Here is a 25002-nt window from a genome sequence, read left to right as displayed (position 1 = left end):
GAACTGTAAGCAGGAGTTTTGCTGACCTAGCAACTCTCTGGATGACTCCTTAGCTCAGGCTGGCTCTGTGAACTTGCATCTCTAAAGCAAGCACTACTCTGAAGTGTTTCTGAGCACTTTGATGTTGAAAGTTTGTCAGGTACAGTCTTACAGCCATGTAAAATAGGCATGGGAAAAAATACCAACCAAACACACAGAAACTCCACCATCTCCAGGAAACCCCACCACAATCATACAACAGAGCCTAACCTTGCCCCCTGCTATACCTAAACACATACTTTAAATATCATGAACACTTTCTGGGATACAAGTGAGCAGCTTTTTTTAAAAACAAATCGATAGAACCCACTGTCTATTTGCAGGGGAATTTTAAATATGCAAGCCTTTGGTTCAGTAGAAAAGGAAATGGCTTTCTTTTACAATAATGACTGAATTTGACCTGAATAAGAGACATTCATGGAAAAAAACCAACCCCCTCAAGAAATCTTCCTTTAGGCTACGAAATAATAAAATTTGGGTGTATTTTATAATAAAAATTACTTAAAATTGAAACAGGAGGAAGCTTTTTCTACTGTGCTCTGCTATATTTGATGTTTTATTTCACCAATCCACTCTGAGAAACCTCTCAATCATTTAATCACCCAATTTGAAATCTCACAGTTCATGAAAACTACTTATTTTAAAAAGTTATTATGTAGTTTTCAGTTGACAGGCAGCAGTTCTCTTTTGAGAGGAGCTGGAGACCACCCTTACCAAGGAAAGGTGTAGGAAGTGTGTAGCCCTCTGAAGTCAGAGTGGCTTTAAACAGAATTCTGCTCTGCAGCTGAGCTACAGTCTGTGTTAAGGAGACAGGTATTCTACAACTCACATAGATTCTTTCCTGCCTTTTTTCCCCTAGCTGATATCACATATAGACAAGATATTCTAGAAGTCAGAGTTTAACTTTGAACTTCCTCTGCTTTTAAAGTATTTATTTTTATGAGGGTAGGAGCTATCTTCTTAAAACATTTATTTTAAGAAATATTCAATAACTTAGATGTTTGAGTGACCCAGCTGTTTATAGTTTATATGGAGCCATTCCCATAATCAGAAACTACATTTAGGATGCTCTTTTTGCTGTGGGAAACTTATGCAGAGTTGCTTGTTGTGCCAGCAGGCAACTATTAAGAGCAGAATTTCAAGACAAGAGGCATCATATAGAGCAAGTTTTGCAAGGTTTCTCTGAAGTCAGTTGCTTAATTAACATTTTTTTGAGCTGTCTGAGAAGACAAAGTACCCATCTCACAATTTAAAAGGCCCTAAGCCAGAAAGATTTGATAGGATTTTGCCAGACTTCATATAATCCTACTACTTACAAATCAGTTAAAAACATCATCATTACCTCTCTTGTATGGGCAGAAAACCTCAGGCTGATGTTGTAGAGAAATTGCTCCTTTCCTAAGAGCTCAAAGCAACTGCAAAACAAGCTTAAGTATTTCCCAGCCTTTTCCTAGACCTATCTGTGATAAGCCCTAATCATCACCCAGCTGGTGCAAGAGTTCCCAAATCACATTTCATTAGCAACTGAGTGAGTTCAGCCTTATATATGTTGTGTCATGATGAAGCTATAAATCTTATTGCTCCATGCAATCCACCTACACCAGGCAAGGACTGAAAATGTGACTGCAATTTTTGATTAGTGTTTTCATTAGCATAACTTTAAAAGACTAAAAGTAACATAATCATTAACTCCTTTTGTTGTTGTTGTGAACCAAGTACTTAGGATAGGTAATTTACATAATTTATTTAGAAGCTTCCAGAACCAAACCCAACTAGAAATTTTAGTATCTTAAAGGAAAAACTGGAATGGTTACTAGTTCCCATATTTTAACTTATTAATCCTTTTAGGTGGTTTATGTCTTCAAAAGGAAAGAAAAAACAATTTTTCACTGTACCTTTCTAGAAGACAAAGTTATGGATACCATTTTATGGATTAGATATCTTTATTTAAAAACAATGTTGAAATAAGGTTGCTAGACCTTGTACAGTACAGAGTTAAAATACTGATTTCTGTTAGGATTGCAATCATTGCATTTCATCTCAACTGTGCCTCTTTCAGAACTTTTTTTTTACACACACAGTGGAGGCTGGTGTTTTGTAGTGACTTACAGCTCCACTGTACGTGTTGCAGCATGTATTGTGCTTTTGTTACTGCTGTTTGTTGCTGCATTTCTGACTCTCTGACTTGCCAGGCATGTGGGTCTACTGAGGACTCAAGGTGTGGGTGTTTGTCTGCATAGGACAGATTGTGGGACTGGCATCTGTAAATGTCACTACAAAAGGTAGGGCCTCTGAGAAGTGGTGGATACCAGAAAAAAAATCCCTCATATTTTAGCAGTTGTAACCAGGAATTTAGATTCAAAAACTTTAAAGGTTTGAGAGTGCTTTTTAGAAACTGCAAGAACAGGTGACTATTAAAAAAAATCCCTGATATTACCTCTGGTCTTGCTTTGTCATTTATAGTAACAGAAATTGGTATCATCCCATATGCTGAGAAAAATTCTGCTAGTGCTCTTTGTTTTCCCATTTGTAAGAATCCACTTGGCAGGTACTCAGATCTGAGAAGTATATTTGGCATGAATCTTCAGCTGCAGACATAGAATATCCACAAGGTAACATTGAACCTCATTCCATACTGTGGTTCTTGAGCATGCTCCTTTGTTGTCACGTTACAGCAGAAAATGCAGGGGAGCAGGACTGCTTGCTGCTACCTGCTGGGTTTAGTCTGTGGGAAATGTTTACAATAAACAATTCCTGTGGGTGTCGTGTAACCTCAGTGCTGTTATTCTTGTTGCAGCCCTCAGCCTGCATGTGGAAGAGTAGAACCAGATGACAACAAAACAGCTTTCTAAATTAAGGAGAGGGATGGTGTGGCTGGTAACACTGCTTTCAGAAACAGGAAACAGCTGTCACCTGTCATGCTGTGGCTGACAACTCCTTTGGCAAGGACAGCTAACCCCATGTAGCAGACAGAGGTGCTGGCCCAGCTCTGCACTCTCAGAGCCAAGCAGAAAAAAAAAAAAAAAAAAAAGTGTGGTATTTATTAAAAAAAAAACAAGAAGGTGTTTCAGACTGCAGGTAGCCCTGGCATCTGGGCCGTGGGAAGCAGGATTTGTGCTGGTAGGTTGTTGTGATATTGTGTAACACAGACATTATTGAAAGTGGGAGCTTGAGACGGGGGTAGGCAAAGTCACTTGGCTTCCTTTCAAACTCATTTGGGTGGCTGGGATGTTTATCTGGAATGATATGGGCATGCACTGCACTTGCAGGCTACTTGATAGGAAGGAGGCAGATAATCAACAGAGCAGCCTCAGGAGGAAGAAATAAATATAGAGTCTGATGAGAGGTTGGAGGAGAAAATTAGTGGGTTACTGCTTTGGAGGGCAAAGGTGTAGGGAAGATCTTCACAAAGCAAATGTGGTATGCTTGACCCATTGGCAGAGCAGAGGCTGGTGCACATGGCATGGGAGGAGGTTGTGGTGCACACCTGGAGTAAACGGGATCTGTGTCAAGTTCTTTTATTGTCTCTCTCTCACAGACAGTCTGCTGTGTCTTTCATTCTCATCAATTAAAATCTTGACCTGTCTAGCTCAGACACTACAAAATAAGAAAACACCAGAATCATAGTAAGTGTTTGTATGTAACCTGCTGCCCTGTGCTTACAGGGCTCTTAATCACACAGCTACATCTCCTGTTTTTCAGGAGATGGCCCTTTCACAAAATCAATGCCTCAGCCAACATGGGGGTGTCTATGTTCAGCATGCTCTGAGCCCTTCTTATTTTGTGAACCAAACAAACCTTGCATTGAAGTGATGCATTTTTTTATCAGTTTCCCTATGGTGCTTTCCCTTCCATGATCCTTGAAGACCTGCTGGGATCAAACTAAATCAACTTTCTTTGACAGCTTTACACTTTTTGCATTAGTTTATCTTCCTGATAATGAGAAAAGTAAGGGAATATTTTGCCTGTGTTACATATGGAGCTCTGATGTACAGAGTTTGAAATCAAGACTGCTGGATAGTTTTGAGAGACTTAAGTGAGATGTAAAAAAATTTGGATTCACTTTACAATACTTTATATAATTGCAGCATAGCTCCCACTGTCTTAATTGCCTTTGTGATCAGTACTTCCAAAATACAACCTCTGGTATCTCAGACTGGGTACCAGCTAGACACCACAACCTACTGCCTGTACAGCACCTGGCAGAGCTGGGTGAGAGTTTAGTGGACTCATTGTGTACTGAGATGTGTCTGGTCTGTAACACCATCCCTTCTCTTGTAAGAGAGATGTCTTGAAAACTGGAACAGGTTTCTCCTTTGTTATGTTGTTCTCATTCTTCACAGGAATGCAGCCCATCATGTGCAGTGAGCAAAAGAAGGGATCTCTGCAAAGGGAATTTTGGGATCATACAAAGAGAGTGTATCTGATTCAAAAAGAAAGGGGAATGAATGTCTTCTATGCTTCTGGCCACTTCACAGCCTGAGTATACTTCTAATGTAACTTATCTTGATTTTAAATCTGAAGAACAGTTGCTTGAGATAATAGGTATTTTTGATTTCAATATTCTTTTCTTAAAGAATCAATTTAGATCTACTCTCTCAGCATAATTTAAAAATATATGGTAACGGCAGTTGCTGCAGATGAAGAGGCACGTTTTGGTTGGGGATTCAGCTGACAGCAAAGGAAGGGTCAGTAGAGGAGCATACTGCAGTTGCTAGATCTTCAAACCCTGCCACTATTGTCTGTCTTCTTGTGCTGTTTTACTTCTCTTTCCTCTGACATTTCCTGACTAGCTCCTGCTCCTTTCACTTTTCTTTCCCCTTCCCTGTTTTCTCCTTTCCGTCCAGTCACATTTACTTCTTTTTCCCACCTGGTTCCCACTGAAGGCATGAAGGTTCATGGAGCTGGATATGGCTGTCCTAAGAGAACTGTTTCTGGCTCTCAGGGAATGGTGCATGTACACCTCCTGCAGAAATGTAAATGTAGCATTTTGGAAACTAAGCAGATGCAAATGATATGTAACTACTCAAAGGTTTAAATACTGGTGCAATTCAGATGGTAGGTGTAGCCTGAGAAAAGACTATGTCTAATCCAAACATTAGACTATGTCTAATCCAGGTACCTGAATTAAAGTTCCACTTTAAAAACAAGATGGCAACGCTTTGCTACAACTCAGTGCTTGTGATCTAATCTTTTTTAGTGCAGACAAAAAAAAATTTTTCTTACTGAGATGACCCATTTTCACTGAAATATAAAGAGGAAAAAACTTAGGGATGTTTTTTTTTTTTTTCTACACTGTGTATCTGCCAAATATGGAAAACTTGGCAAGTTTAAAAGACAAGACTGATAGTACAAAACATTAAGCAAAGACTGGAGTTACCTTAAATGCAGAATCTCCAGCATACACAGTCTCACTACTGGGATCCTTCTATTCCTCATGTGTAACCCTTGAGCTAGGAGAACAAACTTTGCAAAACAGATTAGACTGAGATTGTCCCATATACAATTAATGTAATTCTGATTCACTGTAGATCAGAAATGTCCTAAGTATAGTGCTTCTTGGTATGTAAACAGGCTAGCTCCTTTTTAATTATTGTCCTGTCCCGTATGGAACTGTGTGGGAGCAGACATAGTTACAAAGGACCTTTAAAATCTTTGATTCTGCCATGTTACAATGGTCTGAAAAACTGGTAGGCAGAGCTCAAGGGAAAAACCGCATGGTCTGCTTGGTTTTTCCTTCAAGGGAAAAACCACAGCCTTTGGCCAACTGGTAGGTTCAGTTTTCAGACTCTCTTATTTGTCAAAGCTAGCTTCTTAAAAAATGCATTATAAATATCTGCAGTTTTCTTCCCAAGGCAAACTGTGGCTTGTGCCAGTTCTTTGATTGAGCATTACTTCTGGCTCATCTTGTTCTTCTGGTCCAAAGGATGAGAGGTTTTTACTGCTCAGAGGGCTTGGGTGTGCCCTTCTCACTAACAGTTCTGGCCCTCCAAAAGCAGAAGAGTTCATCTGATGATCCATGCCATAAGCAGGATCTTGCCATCAGCTGCTGCTGCCAGCCACTGAGGTGAAATCCAGCTTTTTCTTTGCATTTTTCTCCTTGCACCTCGTAGCCCAAGGAGATGCTGTGTGAAAGCAGGACATGAGCTTGTGCTGGGAGGAAGGAGTATTTAATTGTTAGTTGTGGAGTCTGCCTGAAGCTCTCACCTGCTGCTTGTCCATCCACTCTCCATCATGCCTGCTCACTCCACTGAGAATCTTTTATTTACTCTTGCTGCTTTCCTTGCAGGTATTTGCTGGGACATCTATGGGCCCTGCTCTGGACTTTTGCTTCTAAGCAAAGCCTTGACTTGTAATTGACTCTAAAGCAAACTCACTTGCACGTGTCCCAGAACTACTGCTTGATTTTGATTAAGATTCAAATTCCTGCCTTCTCCTGTCCTCATTAACTGACAAAATTTTGCTTTTTAACATGGGAGATGACATTCTTTCTTCTTCTGAAATGGTATGGGACTTCACTGCATGGTTTCCTAAAATAGTAAAGGTGAAAAATTTTCTTTTCAAACTGACTTTTTATTTTTTTTTTCCATTTAAACGACAGCATCCAAACAACTTCGTCTCTTCTGTAACACCTTATTTAATTCAGTTTATAGTAAACTGGATTAACTCTTTGTATTTACATAAACAGTAAATCTGCTAAAAGCCAAGACTGAAGGTGTTTTTTCTAGAACTAGGCTATGCAGTAATAGTCAAAAATTAAGCATAATTTTCTTGTTGCTCACATATTGACCTTTTTTGCAACAATTTTGTTTTTCACAACTGAATTAGGAAAGCTACATAAATCTCTTATGTAAACTTGTAGAGAAAAATATATATGGATGGTTACTTGACCTGGGGAAAAAAAAAAACCTAAGAAAAAGTAATCAGACCACTCCCTCAGTGTTTGTGAGGGATCTCAACTATGTGCGCAGCAAATTAATATGAAAAACCACACCCATTGCCATTGTATCTTCCTATGTAAAATAAAAGGCAGCTAAACAAAATCCCAACATTGAAGTAGCTGCAAACATTTCTTCAGTGAAATGGTCACTGTGCCTAGAGCAGGAGCAGCAGGGGGAAGGCAATGAACTGATATTAAAAATAGGTATGTCTATCTGTAACAAAAGCAAATTACACTTTTTGTCTGGCTTGAGAAAACTTTCAGACTTGATAGGTGAAGGTTAAATCAATAAACAATCACATTCATCACTTTTTGTATATTAGGGCAGACACAGTAAGACAGTTGTTGGGGGTTTTGCTTTTAAATAGCTTTGTTTATTTTAGTCAATAGTAGCATAGGCATTCAGGCTCTGGACAGACATCCATGGAATTTAGCTGTCCTTTTGCAATTGTAAAGCAATTTCCAGTGTGGAAATGTGGATTGTCTTGCACAAGACAATTACTTAACTGTTACTAGTCTACACTGCCTTGTTCTACATATGCTAAAGTGGGACAAGACTAATTAAGCAAGTAAACTGATTTTTAAATTAGGCAGTAATTTGATTATGGATGTTACACAACTTCATTCCACATAAATCCTAACAATCCCCTGGCAGACTGAGGTGTGCACTCAGAAACAGGTGATAGGCTCCTTACAGTACAGACTGCAACATCTGACTTGGTTCAATTGTCTTTTATGAATCAAATGGCCCAGGAGCTGCACTTCACACATGCATTTTTCACTGATTTAAACTGTGTTGTTATATTTGGTTTCAACAGATTCACTATTGGTTTCAACAGATTTCAATACTCATAGCTGAGATGAAAATTGGACCCTGGTAGTACAATCATGCTAACACACTTCTGCTTGCATGCTTCAGTTAAAGAAAGAAATTAGATGTACAACTAGACTGGTCCTTGTTTAATCAGTGGGACGTTGATTTCTGTGTGCTCTCAATTTGTCAATGCTACATCCCCTTAACTGCTTCTGGCTGTGCTACTACAGGCATTGTTCTAAGGCCTAGAGTATCAGTGCTTCATTTTCTTCAACCAGAAGCCATGTTTATTTATCAGCTGCTAAAATTATTTGGTAAATAGCATCCCTGTGTAGAAAACACAGGAGTTGGAACTGTAAGCTAGTCCCAGCAATGCAGCCAGTGGCACAGACAGAATTACTGCCTCCGACATTTTCTGCTTCCTAGGATATTAGAGTGCTACTACTTCTCTCTAAACAACCTTTCTTTCTTAACTTGAATTGCAGACAATGGTGTAATCTGACTTGGCTTCCTTTCCCCAACTTCAAAAAAAACAACCAAAACAACCCAACTGCCTCATGATAATAGTTTTAACTACCAGTTTACAAAATCAGAAGAAATCAGTTTTGCAGACACAGTCTATTTGGAAATGAAAGCACTGTGGTATCTAACATGCATGATGTCTCAGACTGAAGTATGAAATCAGTACACGTGTACTTTGGTGACAAAGTCAATTTCTTTATTGAATTAGTATTTTTTTGAGACAACAGAAAAATCTGTATTAAAAAACCACATTTGTTAACAGGCCAAGAAAGAGCTTCAGCAAAAGAGTTATAAATCAGCAGCAAGACATTCTTGGCTGAGATCTTGTTTCAGATATTTCCCCAAAACCTTCTTTTTGTGACTATATTGACACTTAATAGGTTATTTTATAAAAGGGCATATTAGACATATCCTCACATTATACCAGAACAATAACAATTAATTTTAAGTGCTTATGAAAAATAACAGAATTGTATTGTCCCAGACAGTCTTCTTACACCCAATTATTTTTGATGCTTGGTAGGTGCCATTATAACTTGTGTTCCTTGGGATTTTAATCTAAATAAACCAAACCAAAAAAACCCAAAAATTAACAAACCCCCAACAAACAACACACCAAGAATACTGCCGAGACTGAAGAGATCTAGAACTAAGTGCTGAACTCATTTGGCAGAAACAGCTGAAATCACACCAGACCCTTGTGAGGATACATTTCTGGTCAGCAGAACTGCTGGTTACAAAGAAAGAAAGTCTGCTGTGAGACAGGGTCCTTCACTGTTAGAAGCACTTTGCCATTTCTATAGAGCCATGAGATTTCTGAAGAAAGGAGTCAGACTGAGTAATCTCTTTCCAGAAGGATTTTCTCAAGGAGGACACCAAGTGGGACAAGCACCGGGAGGAGCAGGGCTACCACGGGCTGCAGGGATCGGGGCACTCCCGCAGGTATGTCTCGGTATGGCCGTCGTACACCTCCATCAGCGTGGTGCACACCGTCAGCTAAGGGGCACAGGGGGGAAGAGGAAAAAAGAAAATCAGCCACATTACAGGAATTAGTGAAAAACTCTCTCTGATACAGCTGAACGGTTCTACTAAAACAAGCATTTACCTTCTTCAGTCAGCAACATGCAAGTATGAATTGTCTGTTTTCAGTCAAGAATGCTCCTTCAATTTAACACAGGAACTAAACTTCATCATTCAAGAACTCTTAAAAACTATTTCCTTCAGATTTTTTTTCCTAAGCACCAAAATATCAATTCCAGACTAAAACCTCTTGTGTTGAAAGAGTAATGTGCCTGTAGTATGCCTAAATCATGAGGTATATTTACTTGTTTTATGTGAATTACAAAGACATAGATCACATTAATTCTGGTTAGAAGACTGCTCAAGATGTCTGCAGAGCAGCTGCTGCCTCAAACCAGGACCAGCTATTATGAGGAAAGGGCTCAGGCTACTGAGAAATTTAAAGCTGTACAGCCTTTGGAAAATTCCAGCAATTACATTTTGCTTTCACAAAGTTATATGAAATTTGTTTTTACACATGTTTTCACCTAAAATCCCCTGAATGTACCACTGAAGCCTCCTACTTATATGTACTGTAGTTAGTGGTCTGCTCCCCACTCTAAATTTCCTGGAAAAATAGAAGCATTACCTTATTGAGCACAGGCTTTGTGGAGAGAACATCATAAATTGCAGGTAGGGAGAGATTCTGAAAGAAAATAATACACTGATATTAAGGGGCATTACCTGTTAATGTAAATGCTGAGAACTAACTTTTCTGCACTTCACTTAAATAACACAATGCAGTTTTAAGAGTACAAGATACCTATAACACTTTGATATCAGAAGTGAAAAAAAATTGACCAGACCAGATCTTAGTAGAGCATGGCACATTTAAGGGTGTTTGCTGCCCCAGAGTGTGTACTTGAATGTCACTGGTAAAACTACCCTAAAAACACCAAAAGTTTTTCTCAAGGTATCTCTGAGTGTACCCTCCTGCATATGCAGCTGCTGGAGATACTTTCAGAAAACCCACCTAGATGAAATGAAAGCCCAAAACAAACCAACCAACCAACCCAAATAAAATCCCGAAAACCCAATCCCCCCTAAAACCACAACTAAAACCCAAATCAAAAAACAATACCCCAAAAAACCCCAAACAAATAAACAAAAAACCCACAAACCTTCCCCATGTAAAGAGGCAGCTTCTTCTAACCTAGAAGCAGAGACAAGTTACCACAAAATCATCAGCCACTTGTGTCATCACAGCTGAGCTTGAAAATAACCTGAATGCTCCTGGCTGTGTCAGGTCAGTAGTGCAAGCTGGGAGTTTCAGACCAGCAGGATGTGAGGTTTTTGGAGGATGATTACCTCTTGTGTTGTCTGGTTCAGGCATTTCATGGCAGGTCCTCTACGATTATCCAGCACCAGTGGAGGCTTCCAGCGATCATAGTTGGTTTCTACCACATACCATGTGCCCTTCTTGATATCAAGGCTGGAAAAGAGGTCTAAGTTGGTGTTTTGCTTCTCTAAGTATATAGCAAGTACACATATACAATATATACTATATACAGATACATTATATTTTTTGGCTTGCTGTGGTATTTTTCAATCATGGTAAGGAAGTGAGTTCTACAACAGAAGTCACAAGAAAGAGAGCACACAATTATTGGTGCAACCTGTTCTCTTCTGGAAGGCTGAGTCAGGTGTCAGGTCAAGCATACTCACTCCCAGATATCCAGAGCAGCTGTCCTGGATCGAGTTATCACACACCCTTCTCCAGAATTTTTTCCTCCCAGAATAAAGTAAGCTGGAGCCAGCAATCTTGTTTTTGCCAGTCTGTCTTTTGCATCCTGGTAACTGTGGGTAAGATAATGTTGGACTATTAAATCCTATAAATAGTTCAAGTACTGAAGAGCAAGTTCCACAGAGCCAGGACAAGTGTGGGTAGTTAAGCCTTTCTTCCCTTTTCATGCATATATGAGGAAACAGGATCATGATAAAGGAACACATTTAAGCAAAGCTTCTTGTCTCATTTTGTACTAAAAGTAAGATTGTTTAGAGGTGCTCTCTGCACTTTTTCTACACTTTAAATATGAGTACAATGATGACATACTGTGTCATATTGAATTGATTTGTTCCATCACTGAATTGATTTATTACATACCAGCTTTGTTTCTGCTTGCTTCCTACAATGTACTAGTACCTGTTGGATGTGCTTTGATGCAGAATGCTGTTACCCATTTTGATTACCAACAGGCTCATCAGGAAAAAAAGAAGTTTGAGGAAAAATGTTTGAGGGATCACATGTGATGCTTTGCCTCCTGCTCCAGAGTACCAGCAATACCAGAACTATTTAAAGGTAAGGCCACTAGGAAGGTATCTCTATCACTGGATATTAAGCATACATCTACAGTATTCATGCTAGTTGAATGCAAAGCAGACTAAAGAAGCAAAATATTTAAAAGGAAGGGAATACCTTGTAGCATTCTCTAATACAGTTCTTGTAAGAAAGCCCATCCACATACCATCTCTTCTACCAAGAAACCATTCAAAGATTCCTGCAAAATATCAGAATAATTTGTTTTCAGACAGTTCACTCATGCTACTCTAACTTCCACAGCTGGTTTTAAAGTAAGCTGTGTTTTATCTAACTCATCTGCAATCTTTTCACCATTTGTGTGCCTGTTCATTAAGGAAACTGGTTAGCCCAGGGTCTGGAAAACTTGTGCAGAAATAATGAAAGAAATGAGCATTACTCACCCACATAACCACCATCAAGACTGAAACGCTCATTCATTGTCAGAGTGAACAAGTTCTGAAAAGCATTAAACAAACAAGCCAACCTTCAGCCATTGCCAGCCCACGAGTACCAGTAATAAACAAGAGGCAGCATTGCAATTTAGATGTCAATTGAGCTGCTTGTTTGTTAGGCTCTTCCCCTTCAAGTAACAGACTGCAAGATCAGGCTCATGTAGAGAAGAACCTAATTTATCAGGGCTTGAATAAGTAGAAATTAGTTTTCTGACCTGGCAGACAATCAGCAAGGCATGCTTTTATGCTGAGCAAGTCAAGCCTGTGGCCATTTTTTCCTCTTGGTCTGTGTTATATTGCTGAATTAGCAGTTTTCCTTTCCCTGCTGTATGTCACCTTCTTCTCTGACCTCTGAGTACTATTCTAGTTTGAAGGCAGATTTTTAAGCCCCAGTGCTAAGCACACCCTGCTATGTTACTGCTATTTGCATGGGGGCATGCAGCTGCACTCACTGCAGGCCATGCTAGCTGAACACACACAATTCAAACTCAAATCCCAGCCTCCTGCAACTAATGTTTCAGACAAAAACTGAATTCAGCTACCCCGGATTTTAGGTGCCCATTAAATGAAAACCCAAGAAAAAAAATCTTAAAATGCAGGACTGCCTTTTCCAAGAAGGATTGGAGAAAGAATTAAATAGCACAAGTGTGCTGTTCCCCCTGTGGGATCACAGCATTAGCTATTAGCCAGCAAGAACCTCTAACCACTTCAGCACTTCGCATTCACTCTTGTTCATATTCAAAATTCAATGCTGTTTTTAAGGACTGTCCAAACAGAAACATTTCATTTAGGCAATCTCCTTTCACAAGGAAGAGTGCAGCATTTTTTTCTTTTATCTGTCTTCAAGTAGCTATGCTGTGCACCAGAACAACTTAAGAGATCGTTTATTGGAAAACATCCCAAGGCACAGCATGAAAGCAGAAAAATTAAAATATTAAAGGAAAGTCTGAAGCATTTGTAACAAACTGACAAGGCTCCATTCCCATACTTACTGGTTTGACTCCAGACACCATGCCTATGTATCCTGCAAAATTTGTGGACTTGAACACTGTTTTGTTGTTTCTCTGAAAGTCCAAGAGTACCACTAAAGGCTTCAGTTCCCGAGTTAACGTCCAGGAATTATTTTTAACATCCCACCTGCAGGAGACAGTACATCACTTGAAACTTCCCTCAGGAGTTTTCAAAGCTTCCCTTCACAGCATGCATTCATCCTGTGTATGATGCCAGTCCTCTGATCTAACTCACATCAGGCAAGATCACTGCTCTGTAGTTACCTGAGCAGCACCAGCTAGGAACAACTAAGAAGTCTAAATGCAGAGGCTGGCAGTGAAAAGAACTAAGTTTTGTTTGAACCAGGAGCACATATATATTGCTCAGGATTAAACAGCACCACCATCACAGCTGGTTTGTTTTGAACACATAACTTTGTTCTCTACCTGCTAGCAAAGGCAGCTACAGCTCCTGCCTGTGACACCAAACCTCAAATTCTTATTTTTCAAAGGCAGAAGAGAAACCACGTACTACTGGATTTGCTCTATGTGAAGGGAAGTACCAATTCTAGTTTGTAAAATTAGCCAGACCAATTTGGAGGCAAAAGGTTGATACAGAGCACTTAGCAGACTGTTAAAATCTTTGGAAATAATCCAGACTCTGGGAGCAGCTTTGAAAGTTTGCTTAATTTTCAGGAAGCATGTTCACAGTATTTCTGGCAAGTCAGAGAAGTCCAACACAAGCCAAACCAAGGGAGAGGTGGAGTCACAGTAACAATGGGTGAACTTTTAATAGGTAGGTAAGAATTTTAATAAAGATGAGTATTTAAGTTCCAATTGTGCATTGAGCATCATCAGGATGAATGATGTCACAAAATACACTGGGGTAATAAAAGCAAATGCTGAACTACCTGATCAGGAGCATGAAAGGAGAACTAATGAGTGCTGGGCAACAAACTACAGAGTTGGTATGGAAATGAAGAATGAGGGGAAATGTCCGTGGAGCACAGTACAGTAACTGGGGGGGAGGAGTGGGGAGGAAGCATTAAAATGCCATGCCCCAATCCAATCTCCGTGTCACTGCACATATTAAAATTGATTCTTCATCCCATCATGTAAACAACAAGATATACTGTGCCTCAGAGATCAGGTTACATGGGCCATTCTTTGGTTTGACACAGTTTGAACTGCAGCTGAGAAAAAAAGTAAGTAGCAAAACACAGCTGTTCCTGATGCATTTGGGGCAGTTTGACATAAGATCAGTAGAACATCCTGATCTTTTAATTTTAGCCTTTTTTTACAACACACAATGGAGAATTACTTGTCACAGTCTTACAGACATCCAAAGAAGACTCAAAGAATGTATGTAGCTATTTAAAGTTCAGCTTGCTTTTTCTTTGAGTTTTAAAAAAAAGTCACAAGTTTAAGTACTTACCCTAGGAAGAGTCCAAAATCCAAGTTTCTGGCATGGTACAGCTTTCCTATACAACAATAAATAATTAAATATAATTTTCCAAACAAATGGACAAATTTCAGCTTAGAAACCCAAGAAATGAGTAAGCAAATATCTGGGAAAGTGTGCAAAGAAAATAGCATTCTCTTTTCATAACCACAAAGCATTTGTCCTTTTCATAACCACAATATAATGATGGGGGTTTATTGGTCAGAAAAGTGTTTTGCCATAACTGAAATCAAGTCATCTTGCAAACTGCTCTCCATCTCAGCCTCTAATCTTTCCATTATCTTAATGCAATGGCAACACCTTGAGCTTCCTCTAAAAGTGAGATGTTTGTAAGCCCTCTGAGAATCCCTTAGAAACTTCCTAAGTTGGAACAGGTGCAAACAAGGGCTGCAGAACTAAGTAGGAGAATGAAAGAGTCTCTTTTCTCAGAAGAGACTGTCCATTTTCTCTACCAGCATACACATGCAATATCTAGAATCTAGATGCAAAATCCTGCATGGCACTGAGAAAGTTTCAAGTGTGTTGCTGGTGTTTCTTTCCCCTAGAAAAACCAAATACCACCTCTTAAAAAAATCACAACACCCCAATCACAAAAAACTCACCATCCAACAAAACCAAACCCAAACTATCTTTGAAAGTATTTTTGTCCTTTTTTTTTAAACCTAAGACACTTATGAACCCTTATTCCCTTTCCTCAGGAATACCTTTACTTATCAGTCCTTAGGCATTATTATTACTTAGGCATTATTATTACCTTTTATTAATATACCTATTGTTACCTTTTATTAACAGACCTTACTGGCTGCAGTTGAGGAGGACTGTATTTGCATAACTGAGGGGGACCCTCTTCTACATAAAAGAAAACTGTTAACATGATTTTGGATTGCATTACCTGTTTTATCTTCTGCCACTATTGATGTACATACAGTAAAAATTTCATAAAAAATGTTAAAAATAACGATTTCCCCTAGAAAAAAAAAAAAAAGAAACAAAGTTCAATAGTTTGAAACTTGCCATGAACAGAAAAAAAAATTGTTAGGAAGAAAGCATAGTGCAAATTCATTATTCTGTAATATTTCTGTTAAACATTTCAATTTAGATCTCCTTTGATCTTTAAAATGACTGGTTCAGCAAAATCAAGAGCTTCCCGAAAAGCAAACGAATACCCTGACTTTCTGCCTCACCATGCACAAAACTGACAGTCATTGCTGCTTCCTCCTCTGGAAACCCCAAAACAAGCTATAAAATTGACTTTTAAAGTAGAAAGCTGCAACATGCACCACTACTGCCATGTCAGAGCTGCTGCCAGCCGCAGGGGTGGTGCTCCTGTGTGAGGGAAGCAGTGCAAATAGGCAGTGCTCCTTCCCCATCTCAGTTCTGGAAGAACTCAGTGCCTGCTCATCTGGAATGGCATTCTTTTGCAGGAGGCACAGAGGGAAGGCAGAAGGACATGGCAAGGGCCACAAGGGAAAGAAAGCACAGCAGGAAACTGAGCTCTGACTTCTCTCTATGTCAACAGCAGACACACAGCAGAGTGTAAAACCAATGAAAATAAAGGATTCCCTCAAATTCTGGTGCACACAGCTGAGACTTGCTCCACTTCCCAAAACCTAGGAGAACTCACAGCTCTACAGAGCAGTCCCAGCCTGATAAAAGACTTATGTGATTTATTTCATTCTTCTCTAAAACACTGTTCTTGTTTAGGGTGAGGTGTAATTTATTGCTTTAACTACTTCAGTAATGACTTCTTAAAGTCACAGCTAACTGCATATTGGTAAACTCATTAATTTTAAATGGGTCTGTATTCCTAGCTTTCCACTGTGTTAATCAAGTGTTGGAAACTGTTACCCAAAGGAATCCCAGAGGAATTTGCAATCCCTTGGAGCTCTTCATTGAAAGGATAAGGAAGTGTAGCAGTCAGATGAGCCTGAAAGGAAAAGTTTTTTTGTATGATATATGTTCAAATTAACAGTATTTTGTTACTTACAACAAATGTCTCCTCAACAGACACACTTTTCTCCCAGCTATTGAGTGTTTAATTTCTCTGCAGCCTGTAGAACTTGAGGATGTTTGCAGAGTACTTGGAAGAGAAGTATACACTTCAGGGAATAAAACTCTTACTTATCAAAACGCTGACGTGAGCAGTGGACATGAGCACAGCCTCTCTCTGCAGCAACAGACACAAAAGTGAAGCAGGACTCGGATACATTAAAGCTCAACTGCAGTGGAGCTCAATGCCAGCGTTTATGGGCTTGACTTTCACACATTGGCATGGCAACCTGTAAAAGCTGCATTTATGTCCACGCAGGCACACAGGGATATGCTGTAACTAAAGATGGGGTAGAGATGTGACCTTTGGCTGTCTCTAGCCCTACACTGCTTTCTCCTGTTCCACGCCAAAGCGTTGCTAATCAGAATCAAATTAATTTTTAAGGTGAGACCTGGTCAAAGTTGTGCCTCTAATCAGACATTTATTACAGTTTTCAAAACCTGATTTTACTCTACTGTTTATAAGAAATGGAACATGGTAAAAAATTTCAGTCTGTGTTTTGCTACAGTAACTAAGGCTGTTGCATATTTGTCTAGTGTTACTAATCCAAACTTGAAAAGATCTTAGGAAAAAATTAAGAGGAGGAAGAGACCTGCATTTTTTTTTAATGGTTTCAGTCATTCAGAGTAGACAACAAGGCAAAATTTCACAGTGACTGTTTGAAATAACATTTTTGTTCTGTTCCTGAAATGGAATTAAGAACTTGTAAATTAATAATTTTGAAAGTTCTTAATTGCCAGATTCAGAAGCATTCCAATTCTGTAGTCAGAGCATACAGTAATAAAATAATTAAGCTGAAAATACTTACTATTTTGTTATCCACTATGTCAACAACTTTGCCACTGGGAAAGAAGGTATTTGCTATATCTTTAATATTCTGGACCACAGTCTTCAGCTAAAAAGAGCAAGGACATTTGCTGAATAGAAGATCTTAAGCATAAGAATTGCTGGAATACTAACAGAACTCTTTGACAGGCTTTTGAAAAAAAAAAACTTTGTTGAGAAAAAAAGGTTTTTTTTACATATTTAAATAAAGTGCTAAATGTCACCTTCTTAGTGAGACAAATACCCCCAAGTCCCCACTAGAATCACTCTCCAAGCTCTGTTCAAGTAACTTTCCTGATTAATTCCAATGTGTCCTTCTACCAGAAATAACAAATTACAGGACAGCCATCCTCATCTTCTACTCCTTTGAACACATTTTAATACTCAGCACTCTTCTATCTTTCAGAATGCTAATTTCAAGTTCTTTGCTTAAGCACTGATGTTACTGAAGACAAAAACACTCAATAAACTTCTTATGAAAGCACATGCTTTCGATCTGCAACATGTAAATGTCACAAATAGGAGTTCCACTCCATGTGATCAAGCTCCAAAGTACACAGGAGATAAAACTCTTCAGAATTTAAGGCGAAACCTGAAGCTTCCAACGCCTTTTAAAATAAATATCAGCATGTAATCTGGCTTTCAGAGAGGAAAGTCCAAAGTCAAGGGATAGAGAAAAAAAGCCCTAGCCTTGTTTGAGAAATTAAAAATTACTCAACTCAATTTTCATCCATCTTCACCACAGCTGTTTTGGGCAGTTTGAAATAGGCTCAAATATTAAAAAAAAATATTTGTGCTATGTAAACACCAGTGCCACAACCAGCATTCCTGAAAAGGGTAGGAAGCTCTTAATTTCCCCCTTGCCATTTCATCATCTCCCACAGCATTTTGAGAGAAGCAGGGAGGTGCAGAGAGGAAATGCTGCCTCAGTTTCACTTCAGTTTACCAAGGCTGTTCCTTTGGTGTATTGCTCCCTCTTCATTCTGCACCACCTCACCACTAAGGAGATTTGATAAATAGAATGGCACACACTTGTTTATGGCACACTGGTTTTTACACCTCTACATCCCAAACACCAGTGTCTCTACACTTGATGCTGTTACCTTAAGTGTTAAACAGAAAAAAAAATTTACTCAATCTATTATTTTGAACTGGGATCATATTAGAAAAGTCAACAGGAAATATTATCTCCTTCAGATACTTTTAGCACATGTATTCCTTTAAAAACTTTTCTCAAAACAAAAGGCTATGTGCTAGTTTTGTATCTGCTAAGCTTCAGAGCAGCTCTGCATTTCTTACCTCTGTCTTTTTGTCACGCATCAAGTCATCCCACCTTCTGCTGGGAGGTAAATCCAGATTTATGACATATGTGGGTATGTTACCTTTGAACCTGAGAGAAAAACACCAGAGATCAAATTTAAAGAAGGCGCTGAAAAAACATTTGACAAAACAGGTGCTTCCCACCTGTAACTAGCATTTTTTAGACCTGCAACAGGAACAAGTTTCAAGAAAAAACCCTGTTGAGACTTGCAAATTACAACTTCTCTGTAATTTGCTAGACAAGTTGAATCAGATTACTTACGTTGGTCCTGAAGGAGGGTACATTTTACTCCTACACTCTTCTCCATACTGCAAAGACAATGAAACATTACCTTTAGCTTCTTTGTAAAACACTATTATTCTAGTAGACTTAGTTTTGAATTAAACCTTTAAGACTAGTCAGTTAATTCAAACTCTTGGGATTTTGGAAAGAGGAAAATAGAGGAGGGACCAGCAGCGACTTCCCCATGCTGTCTGACAGACCTCTAGACAACTTGTCTAATGTACTCCATGGCAAGCACAAGGGTATGATAAATATACAAATTGTATAAATTTTTACTCCATATGATTTAATGAAGAGCCCTACAAAAGCATATTCTTTATACAAGTTCAAGAAAGATCTCAGTACGGACCAGTCTGTTCTCTTTGTCCAATTACTAATCCCATTTTATAGTGTGATTCCTAATTATGTCTACTATTAAGCTGCATGTACAGCTGGAGCAGGGAAAACATAATGAACTTTGGGCAATTCCTCAGCTGGTGGAATGAGCTGAGGATTCAGTGTGGAGAAGTGCTGCTGAAGTGGGGCTAAACTTTACACGGGCCACAATTCAGGAATGTAACTGAAAAATATACCTTCATTCCTGGGAGCATGGCTAGTTACAAATGAAAGTTTGAGAACTATTTTAGATGTACTCAAAGTGAATGCAAGGTTGTTTTTCTATCAATTACATAAAGCATGCATATAAATATAATAAACATATGCATATATATGCCACAATTGTAATTCTATGTTCTACCCAGTGACACACAAGCAAATGCCTACTGGCCACCCACACCTGTGCTTCAGGCCAGTTGACAGCAGGCCAGGTTTGGTCCCAAAACTATGTGAGAAGTTCTGTAAGCTCCTTAGAGACTAATATATCTCACTAAGAAAAATATATCACACTAAAAAACATGTGCTGTTCTGGGAGCCCATACAAAAGCTCCCAAAGCACAATTGTTTGGGAGAGAGAACACAAACAAAATATGGAGCGATCCTTCCACCACTACTTCTCTTCCTCCCCACCCTTGATTTCCAGTATTTATTAGGCTGTATTAATTAGATTACTAGTGTGTCCTTGAAATGCATTCTGGTTCCAGTGAAAACTGTGACAACATCTCCAGCACCTATGTAACTGGGACAAAGAAGTTAACGCATGTCAATGTTCTCTCTGGGCTAATCTCATCATCTGTTTTTCATGCATTAATATAGAAAACACAGTGTCGTACACAATGCCACAGACTTGAAACAGCTTAACTTGTTACAACTGGAAACAGCAATTCTAAATTGGGATTGATTTCTCTGTGTTATAATATTATCTCTTTCGACTGTTTCCAGTTGGTGGGAGAAAGCATGAGATGAATTTTGGTTTTCCAACACACGAGGTGAAGGCATAGGAGCAGCAGCTTTGTGTTCCTAGATTTCACTGCAGTGCAGTTAACAGCCTTTGCACAGCGGGAACAAGAAGTCAAACACAAAAGGCCATTTAATTTTCAAAGTGAGGAAGCATCAAAACAAGGAGTGTAGGAGGGATATCAGATGACTAGTTAGGCAACAAAAGTCAGAGGTTTTGTGCAAAGCCAGACAAATGCTTAACAGTATTGACGCAACTGTCTTGTGCAATTTTCCATCCTGCAATTCTAAAATCCATCAGAAAGAAGTGACATTACATATACATCCTACTGGAATGGATGCACACACTTGGACCTTCAGGATATATCTCCATCAGAAATATGTTTCCTGACAGATAAAGCTTCTAAAAAACCAGTTATCCAAAGTGGATCGGAATTCTCTTGCTCTGTCAGTAGAGCCTACGCTCACAGAGGAGACAGTGGCACCTGTGCAAAACTGATTTCAGACGATTTTAAGCTAAAGGTGCTAAACGTTATGTCACTCCTGGCACCTTCCCCTGAGATTTTAATCCTGTATCTGCACCTATTTTTATCTTCCCAGTGCTTTGCAGCCTAAGCTACAAGAAAAGGTAAGGAATGCAACAGATAAAGGGATAGAGAAGAGAGAAAATGTTCCCTCCTTCCATGTGGTAATTTTAGATTTCTAACCTATGTATAAAGAAAGGCAAGGAAGTCAGTAATTCCTAAAACAATCTGTACGTCTTTAGAAACTGATTGAGGTATCTGAAGAAATTAGAGTTAATAATAACTGTTTCTTTATGTTAACTATTACATCACAGAATCACAGAATATCCTGAGTTAGAAGGTACCCACAAAGGATGATCAAGTCCAACTCCTGGCCCTGCACGGGACAAGTCCAAGAGTCCCATCCTGTCCAAGTGCATCTTGATCTCTGACAGGCGGTGCTCCACCAGCCTCAGTGAAAAACCTTTCCCCAATACCCAATTTAAACCTTCCCTGACACAGCTTCAGGCCACTCCCTCAGCTCCCATTGTTGATCAGCAAGAAGAAAGGATCAGTGAAGGGATCGGTGTCTGCCCCTTGTGAGGAGCTGTAGACTGCAATCAGGTCTCCCCTCAGTCTCTTCTCCAATGAGAACAAACCAAGTGACTGCTACAGCTCCTGGCACACAGGCAGCAACTTAAAAAGATGTCAAGACAATCGGAAAACTAGAAGTGGGGTGTTTTGTTGTTTTGGCTTTTTTACACAAAGTTCTAACAAGAAATGAAAAAAAAAATGTTATCTTTTGCAACCCGCTAAAGATTATCTGCAAAGCTTTCTGAGAAGGTAAAAAAGAAAAAAAAAGACACCTAAAGAATTAGCTGGAATCAGCAGAAAATCCATCAAGCACTTTTTATAATCAGAGTAAAATAAGCAGCTATGAAGTTATCACTGTGGTCAGTGGGGCTCTCCTCTCTGCAGAGGCTTGACACTGGAAGAACAACAATAAATGCTGTCCAAGAAAGCCAGGACTGTCCTTCCAGCATGACAGAATCACCTTCAGCTTCCAACGTGAAAAGCCAGAGGTCATTCCCTAGAAAAAGCTATTGGCAGCTGGGCCCAGACAGCAGATTACCACTATAAATGTGCTTTTCAAACACCCACTGAACCCCCTAAGAGCAATACAGCTACTCTTGAATGGTGATTTAATGCTCCCTTTGTTTTGCTTTTAAAATGTACTCTTACCAGCAGGTTGCATATCTTGATTATCTTACATACTGCCAACTTTGAAACTGAGACGTATGTAATGACACAAAACCAGACGTGTGACAGCACGGGATCGAAACGTTAACAGGAAGATAACGCAGTGGAGGAGAAGTAGAACATGGTATGGGGAAATATGGAAATGAAAAGTGGAAGTATCACAGAAGATTTATATTTTGACTGATTGTATAAAAAAGAAAAAGTGGAACAGAAACAAGTAACTTAGCAAGCTGTTGAGCATCTCAAACAAAAATAAAATATCCAAGCCTAATACCTGGCTGCATGCTGTGCACAACCTGGACACACAGCGGATATTGTGCAAGTGCAAGGATGTACCAAGTGAAATCACATGCAAATCAAGCTCTCATGCTACTACTTTGCTGACAGCTGGCACTTTCTCCTACAACTCCACACTCCAGGATACTTTGGGCTAAAATTCTGAAGGCGTTTTAGGCTGGAGATAGCCTATAGCATTAGGAATCTGCTCTTGGCTGGTAGGATGGGACTGGAAGAAGGAAAGAAGGTGAGAGAGAAAAGCCAAATCCTATGTATTAAAAGATGCTAAGGGAACACTGGCCATCCAGATGTCCATAGTAATTTCCTGCAGCTCTCCCCTTTCACAAAAACCACAATAATTTTCCCACAATCAATGCAATTTGCTAAAAAAAAAAAAAAAAGAAGACTTGGAACAGACTAAGGAACAAAAGAGATAAAAGAGGTAGTATGTTCCTAAAATATTTAAAAATAGACTTCAAAAAATATTTTGAAACCCAGAGAAATTTAAAACCTGTTCTCTTCATAGAGTATATTTAGGAACTTCAAGAGACAAAGAATGCTTCGCTGCTGCAGGATTACACCAGGAAACAAGAGCAACTGTTTACATGCCCAGGAGATGGAAGCCAGCTTGCTCCAAACGACTACCCCCGCATTCCCAGCTTCCCAATTCCACCAGAAGTTAAATATTTCATTTGTTCAGTTCAAAATACCCAAACGGCCGACAGAGCAAGAAAGGACACACCAAGTCCACCTGCTCCACGCTCCTCCCCTCGCTGAGCCACAGCGCACACACTCAGCACATTCACAGCCGTGCGCTTTTGCAGCAAGCCCCTCGGAACTTCGCTTCTGGTGCTCGCCGCTGCGGTAGCAGGGCGACACTGACACTACAGAACCAGCGCAGCAGCGAGCAAGGGCTCGCACAGCCCCTCCCGCAGGAGCCCTGCCGGGCCCGGGGAGCCCGTGGGGGCAGCGAGGCGCTGCCGCGCACCCACACGCGTGGATCCCGAGGCTCGCCCGGCCTCCCGCCTCGGGAAGGGCGCCGGCCGCATCCCCCCCGCCAGCCCCGGGGCCGTCCGCTCCCGCGGGCCCCGCTGACCCCTGCCCGTCCCCCGCCAGGCTCACCGGGTCCGGCGCCCAGGCGGGCTGCGCCAGCACCAGCAGCGCCAGCAGCGCCCGGCCCGCCATGGTCCTGCCCGGCTCCGCTCCGAGCGGCGCTTCCCGGAGGCGCGGCCACATGACAGAGCCCCGCCCGCCGGGGGCGGGAGCGCCGGCACGGCATGGCCCGACCCAGCCCGGCACGGCATTGCACTGCACGGCCCCGCCCGTGCAGTTATGGTGAAGCTCAGCAGTTCATTTTCAGTCGCCCTTCCACAAATGGCAACTTCGGCACAGGAGAGTCTGAAATAGAATCGCCTCTCTTTGGCAACGCTGGGAGAAAACCCGTGGCACCAGTTTTCACTTTGGCAGTAGAGCGGTTTTTAATGACTCTGTGTCCTGTGCGGATTTTAGGTAGGGTGTGTGGTGATGCCTATATAAATGAGGTCAAAGTTACAAGGTGCTTATATAGCTTGAGTTATAAGATATAACCTGCTATAACCTGAATCATAGCTTTTTATACCTATATAACCTTCTAGACAATATAATGGCTGGTATGTGCTTAACTAGTTTGTAGTTAACTAGTTGCTTAATGCTGAATAGATAAAAGAAAAAACTCACCAGGTGGATGGCTTTAGAGATAGGTAAGTATAGTACTAATAAAAACTGGCAAATGTAAAGCCAATTAGCCACAAAATAAAGAATTTAGACTGGCTGGGACCAGACAGACAAGGAACTCTGTAACTGTGCAGGCTCTGAAGACAAAGTTGAAAAGTTCAGATGTGAAGAAGACCTTGCAAGCCTTCATCAAAAACCCCCAACAACCTCTGAATTGGGGAGACGCAAGTGCAGTGCAAAAGAACGATTTAATAACATGAGATCAGACTATGTAAAGTAGTTCCAGCATGTATATGATGATGTTGTAGTGACATAGCAGTACTAAGCAATATTCACTGTATAAATACACCACAGCACTTGACATGGGTGGGTGAGTTAGGAGGAGATATCCCTCTCACCACCAGCGCTGCAACAAACAAATACCTGCTCTACAGATATCGGTCCATGGGGATTGATTTCCAGCCTATCTTTTGAGCATCAGGGGTAATGAAAGATGCCAGGCAGGCAAGTTCTTGAGGAAGGATTTTTCTCTATCTTGCAGCTTAGGACTGGAGGAAGTGGACAACTGGGGAGACAGACTAATAATATGAGATAAATCCATCTGTAAGTGCCTTCTAATTACTATTTAAATAATATCTATTTGACAGAATTGGAGAATGGTTTGAGTTCGAAGGGACCTTAAAGATCATCTAGCTCCAGGCCTCCTGCTATGGGCAGAGCCATCATCCACTATACCAGGCTGTTGTAACATCAAGTACAAATCAGCATCCAAATTAGGTGTGTACTGTCATTTTAGTATGATCATTAGCAAATGAATGCTTCATGAGCATGTACACTGGCAACAGTTGGTGGAAGCACCATAAA

General features: G+C 40.2%; 1 protein-coding gene and 1 long non-coding RNA gene across 2 annotated transcripts; one reads left to right on the top strand and one right to left on the bottom strand.

The window, feature by feature from the left end:
- Positions 1–8489: 8489 nt before the first annotated feature.
- Positions 8490–23704, bottom strand: ASAH1 (N-acylsphingosine amidohydrolase 1). Its single transcript, XM_005483869.4, has 14 exons — positions 23548–23704; positions 19034–19080; positions 18751–18841; positions 17435–17521; positions 16425–16503; positions 15469–15543; positions 14550–14595; positions 13118–13262; positions 12075–12129; positions 11791–11872; positions 11040–11171; positions 10683–10806; positions 9964–10020; positions 8490–9311 (listed from the first exon to the last, which is right to left on the bottom strand). The coding sequence occupies exons 1-14, from the start codon at positions 23659–23661 to the stop codon at positions 9222–9224; spliced, it is 1224 nt and encodes a 407-aa protein (XP_005483926.2). The 5' UTR covers positions 23662–23704; the 3' UTR covers positions 8490–9221.
- On the top strand, positions 11140–16879 carry LOC113458840 (uncharacterized). Its single transcript, XR_012580466.1, has 2 exons — positions 11140–11673; positions 16001–16879. It is a non-coding gene; the product is annotated as an uncharacterized LOC113458840 (long non-coding RNA).
- Positions 23705–25002: the final 1298 nt, after the last annotated feature.

The sequence above is a fragment of the Zonotrichia albicollis genome, chromosome 5 (genome assembly GCF_047830755.1).
Source record: "Zonotrichia albicollis isolate bZonAlb1 chromosome 5, bZonAlb1.hap1, whole genome shotgun sequence".
In the NCBI taxonomy this organism is placed as follows: domain Eukaryota; kingdom Metazoa; phylum Chordata; class Aves; order Passeriformes; family Passerellidae; genus Zonotrichia; species Zonotrichia albicollis.
The sequence above is the reverse complement of the archived record's forward strand: the minus strand, read 5'-3'. Positions and strand labels throughout refer to the sequence as shown.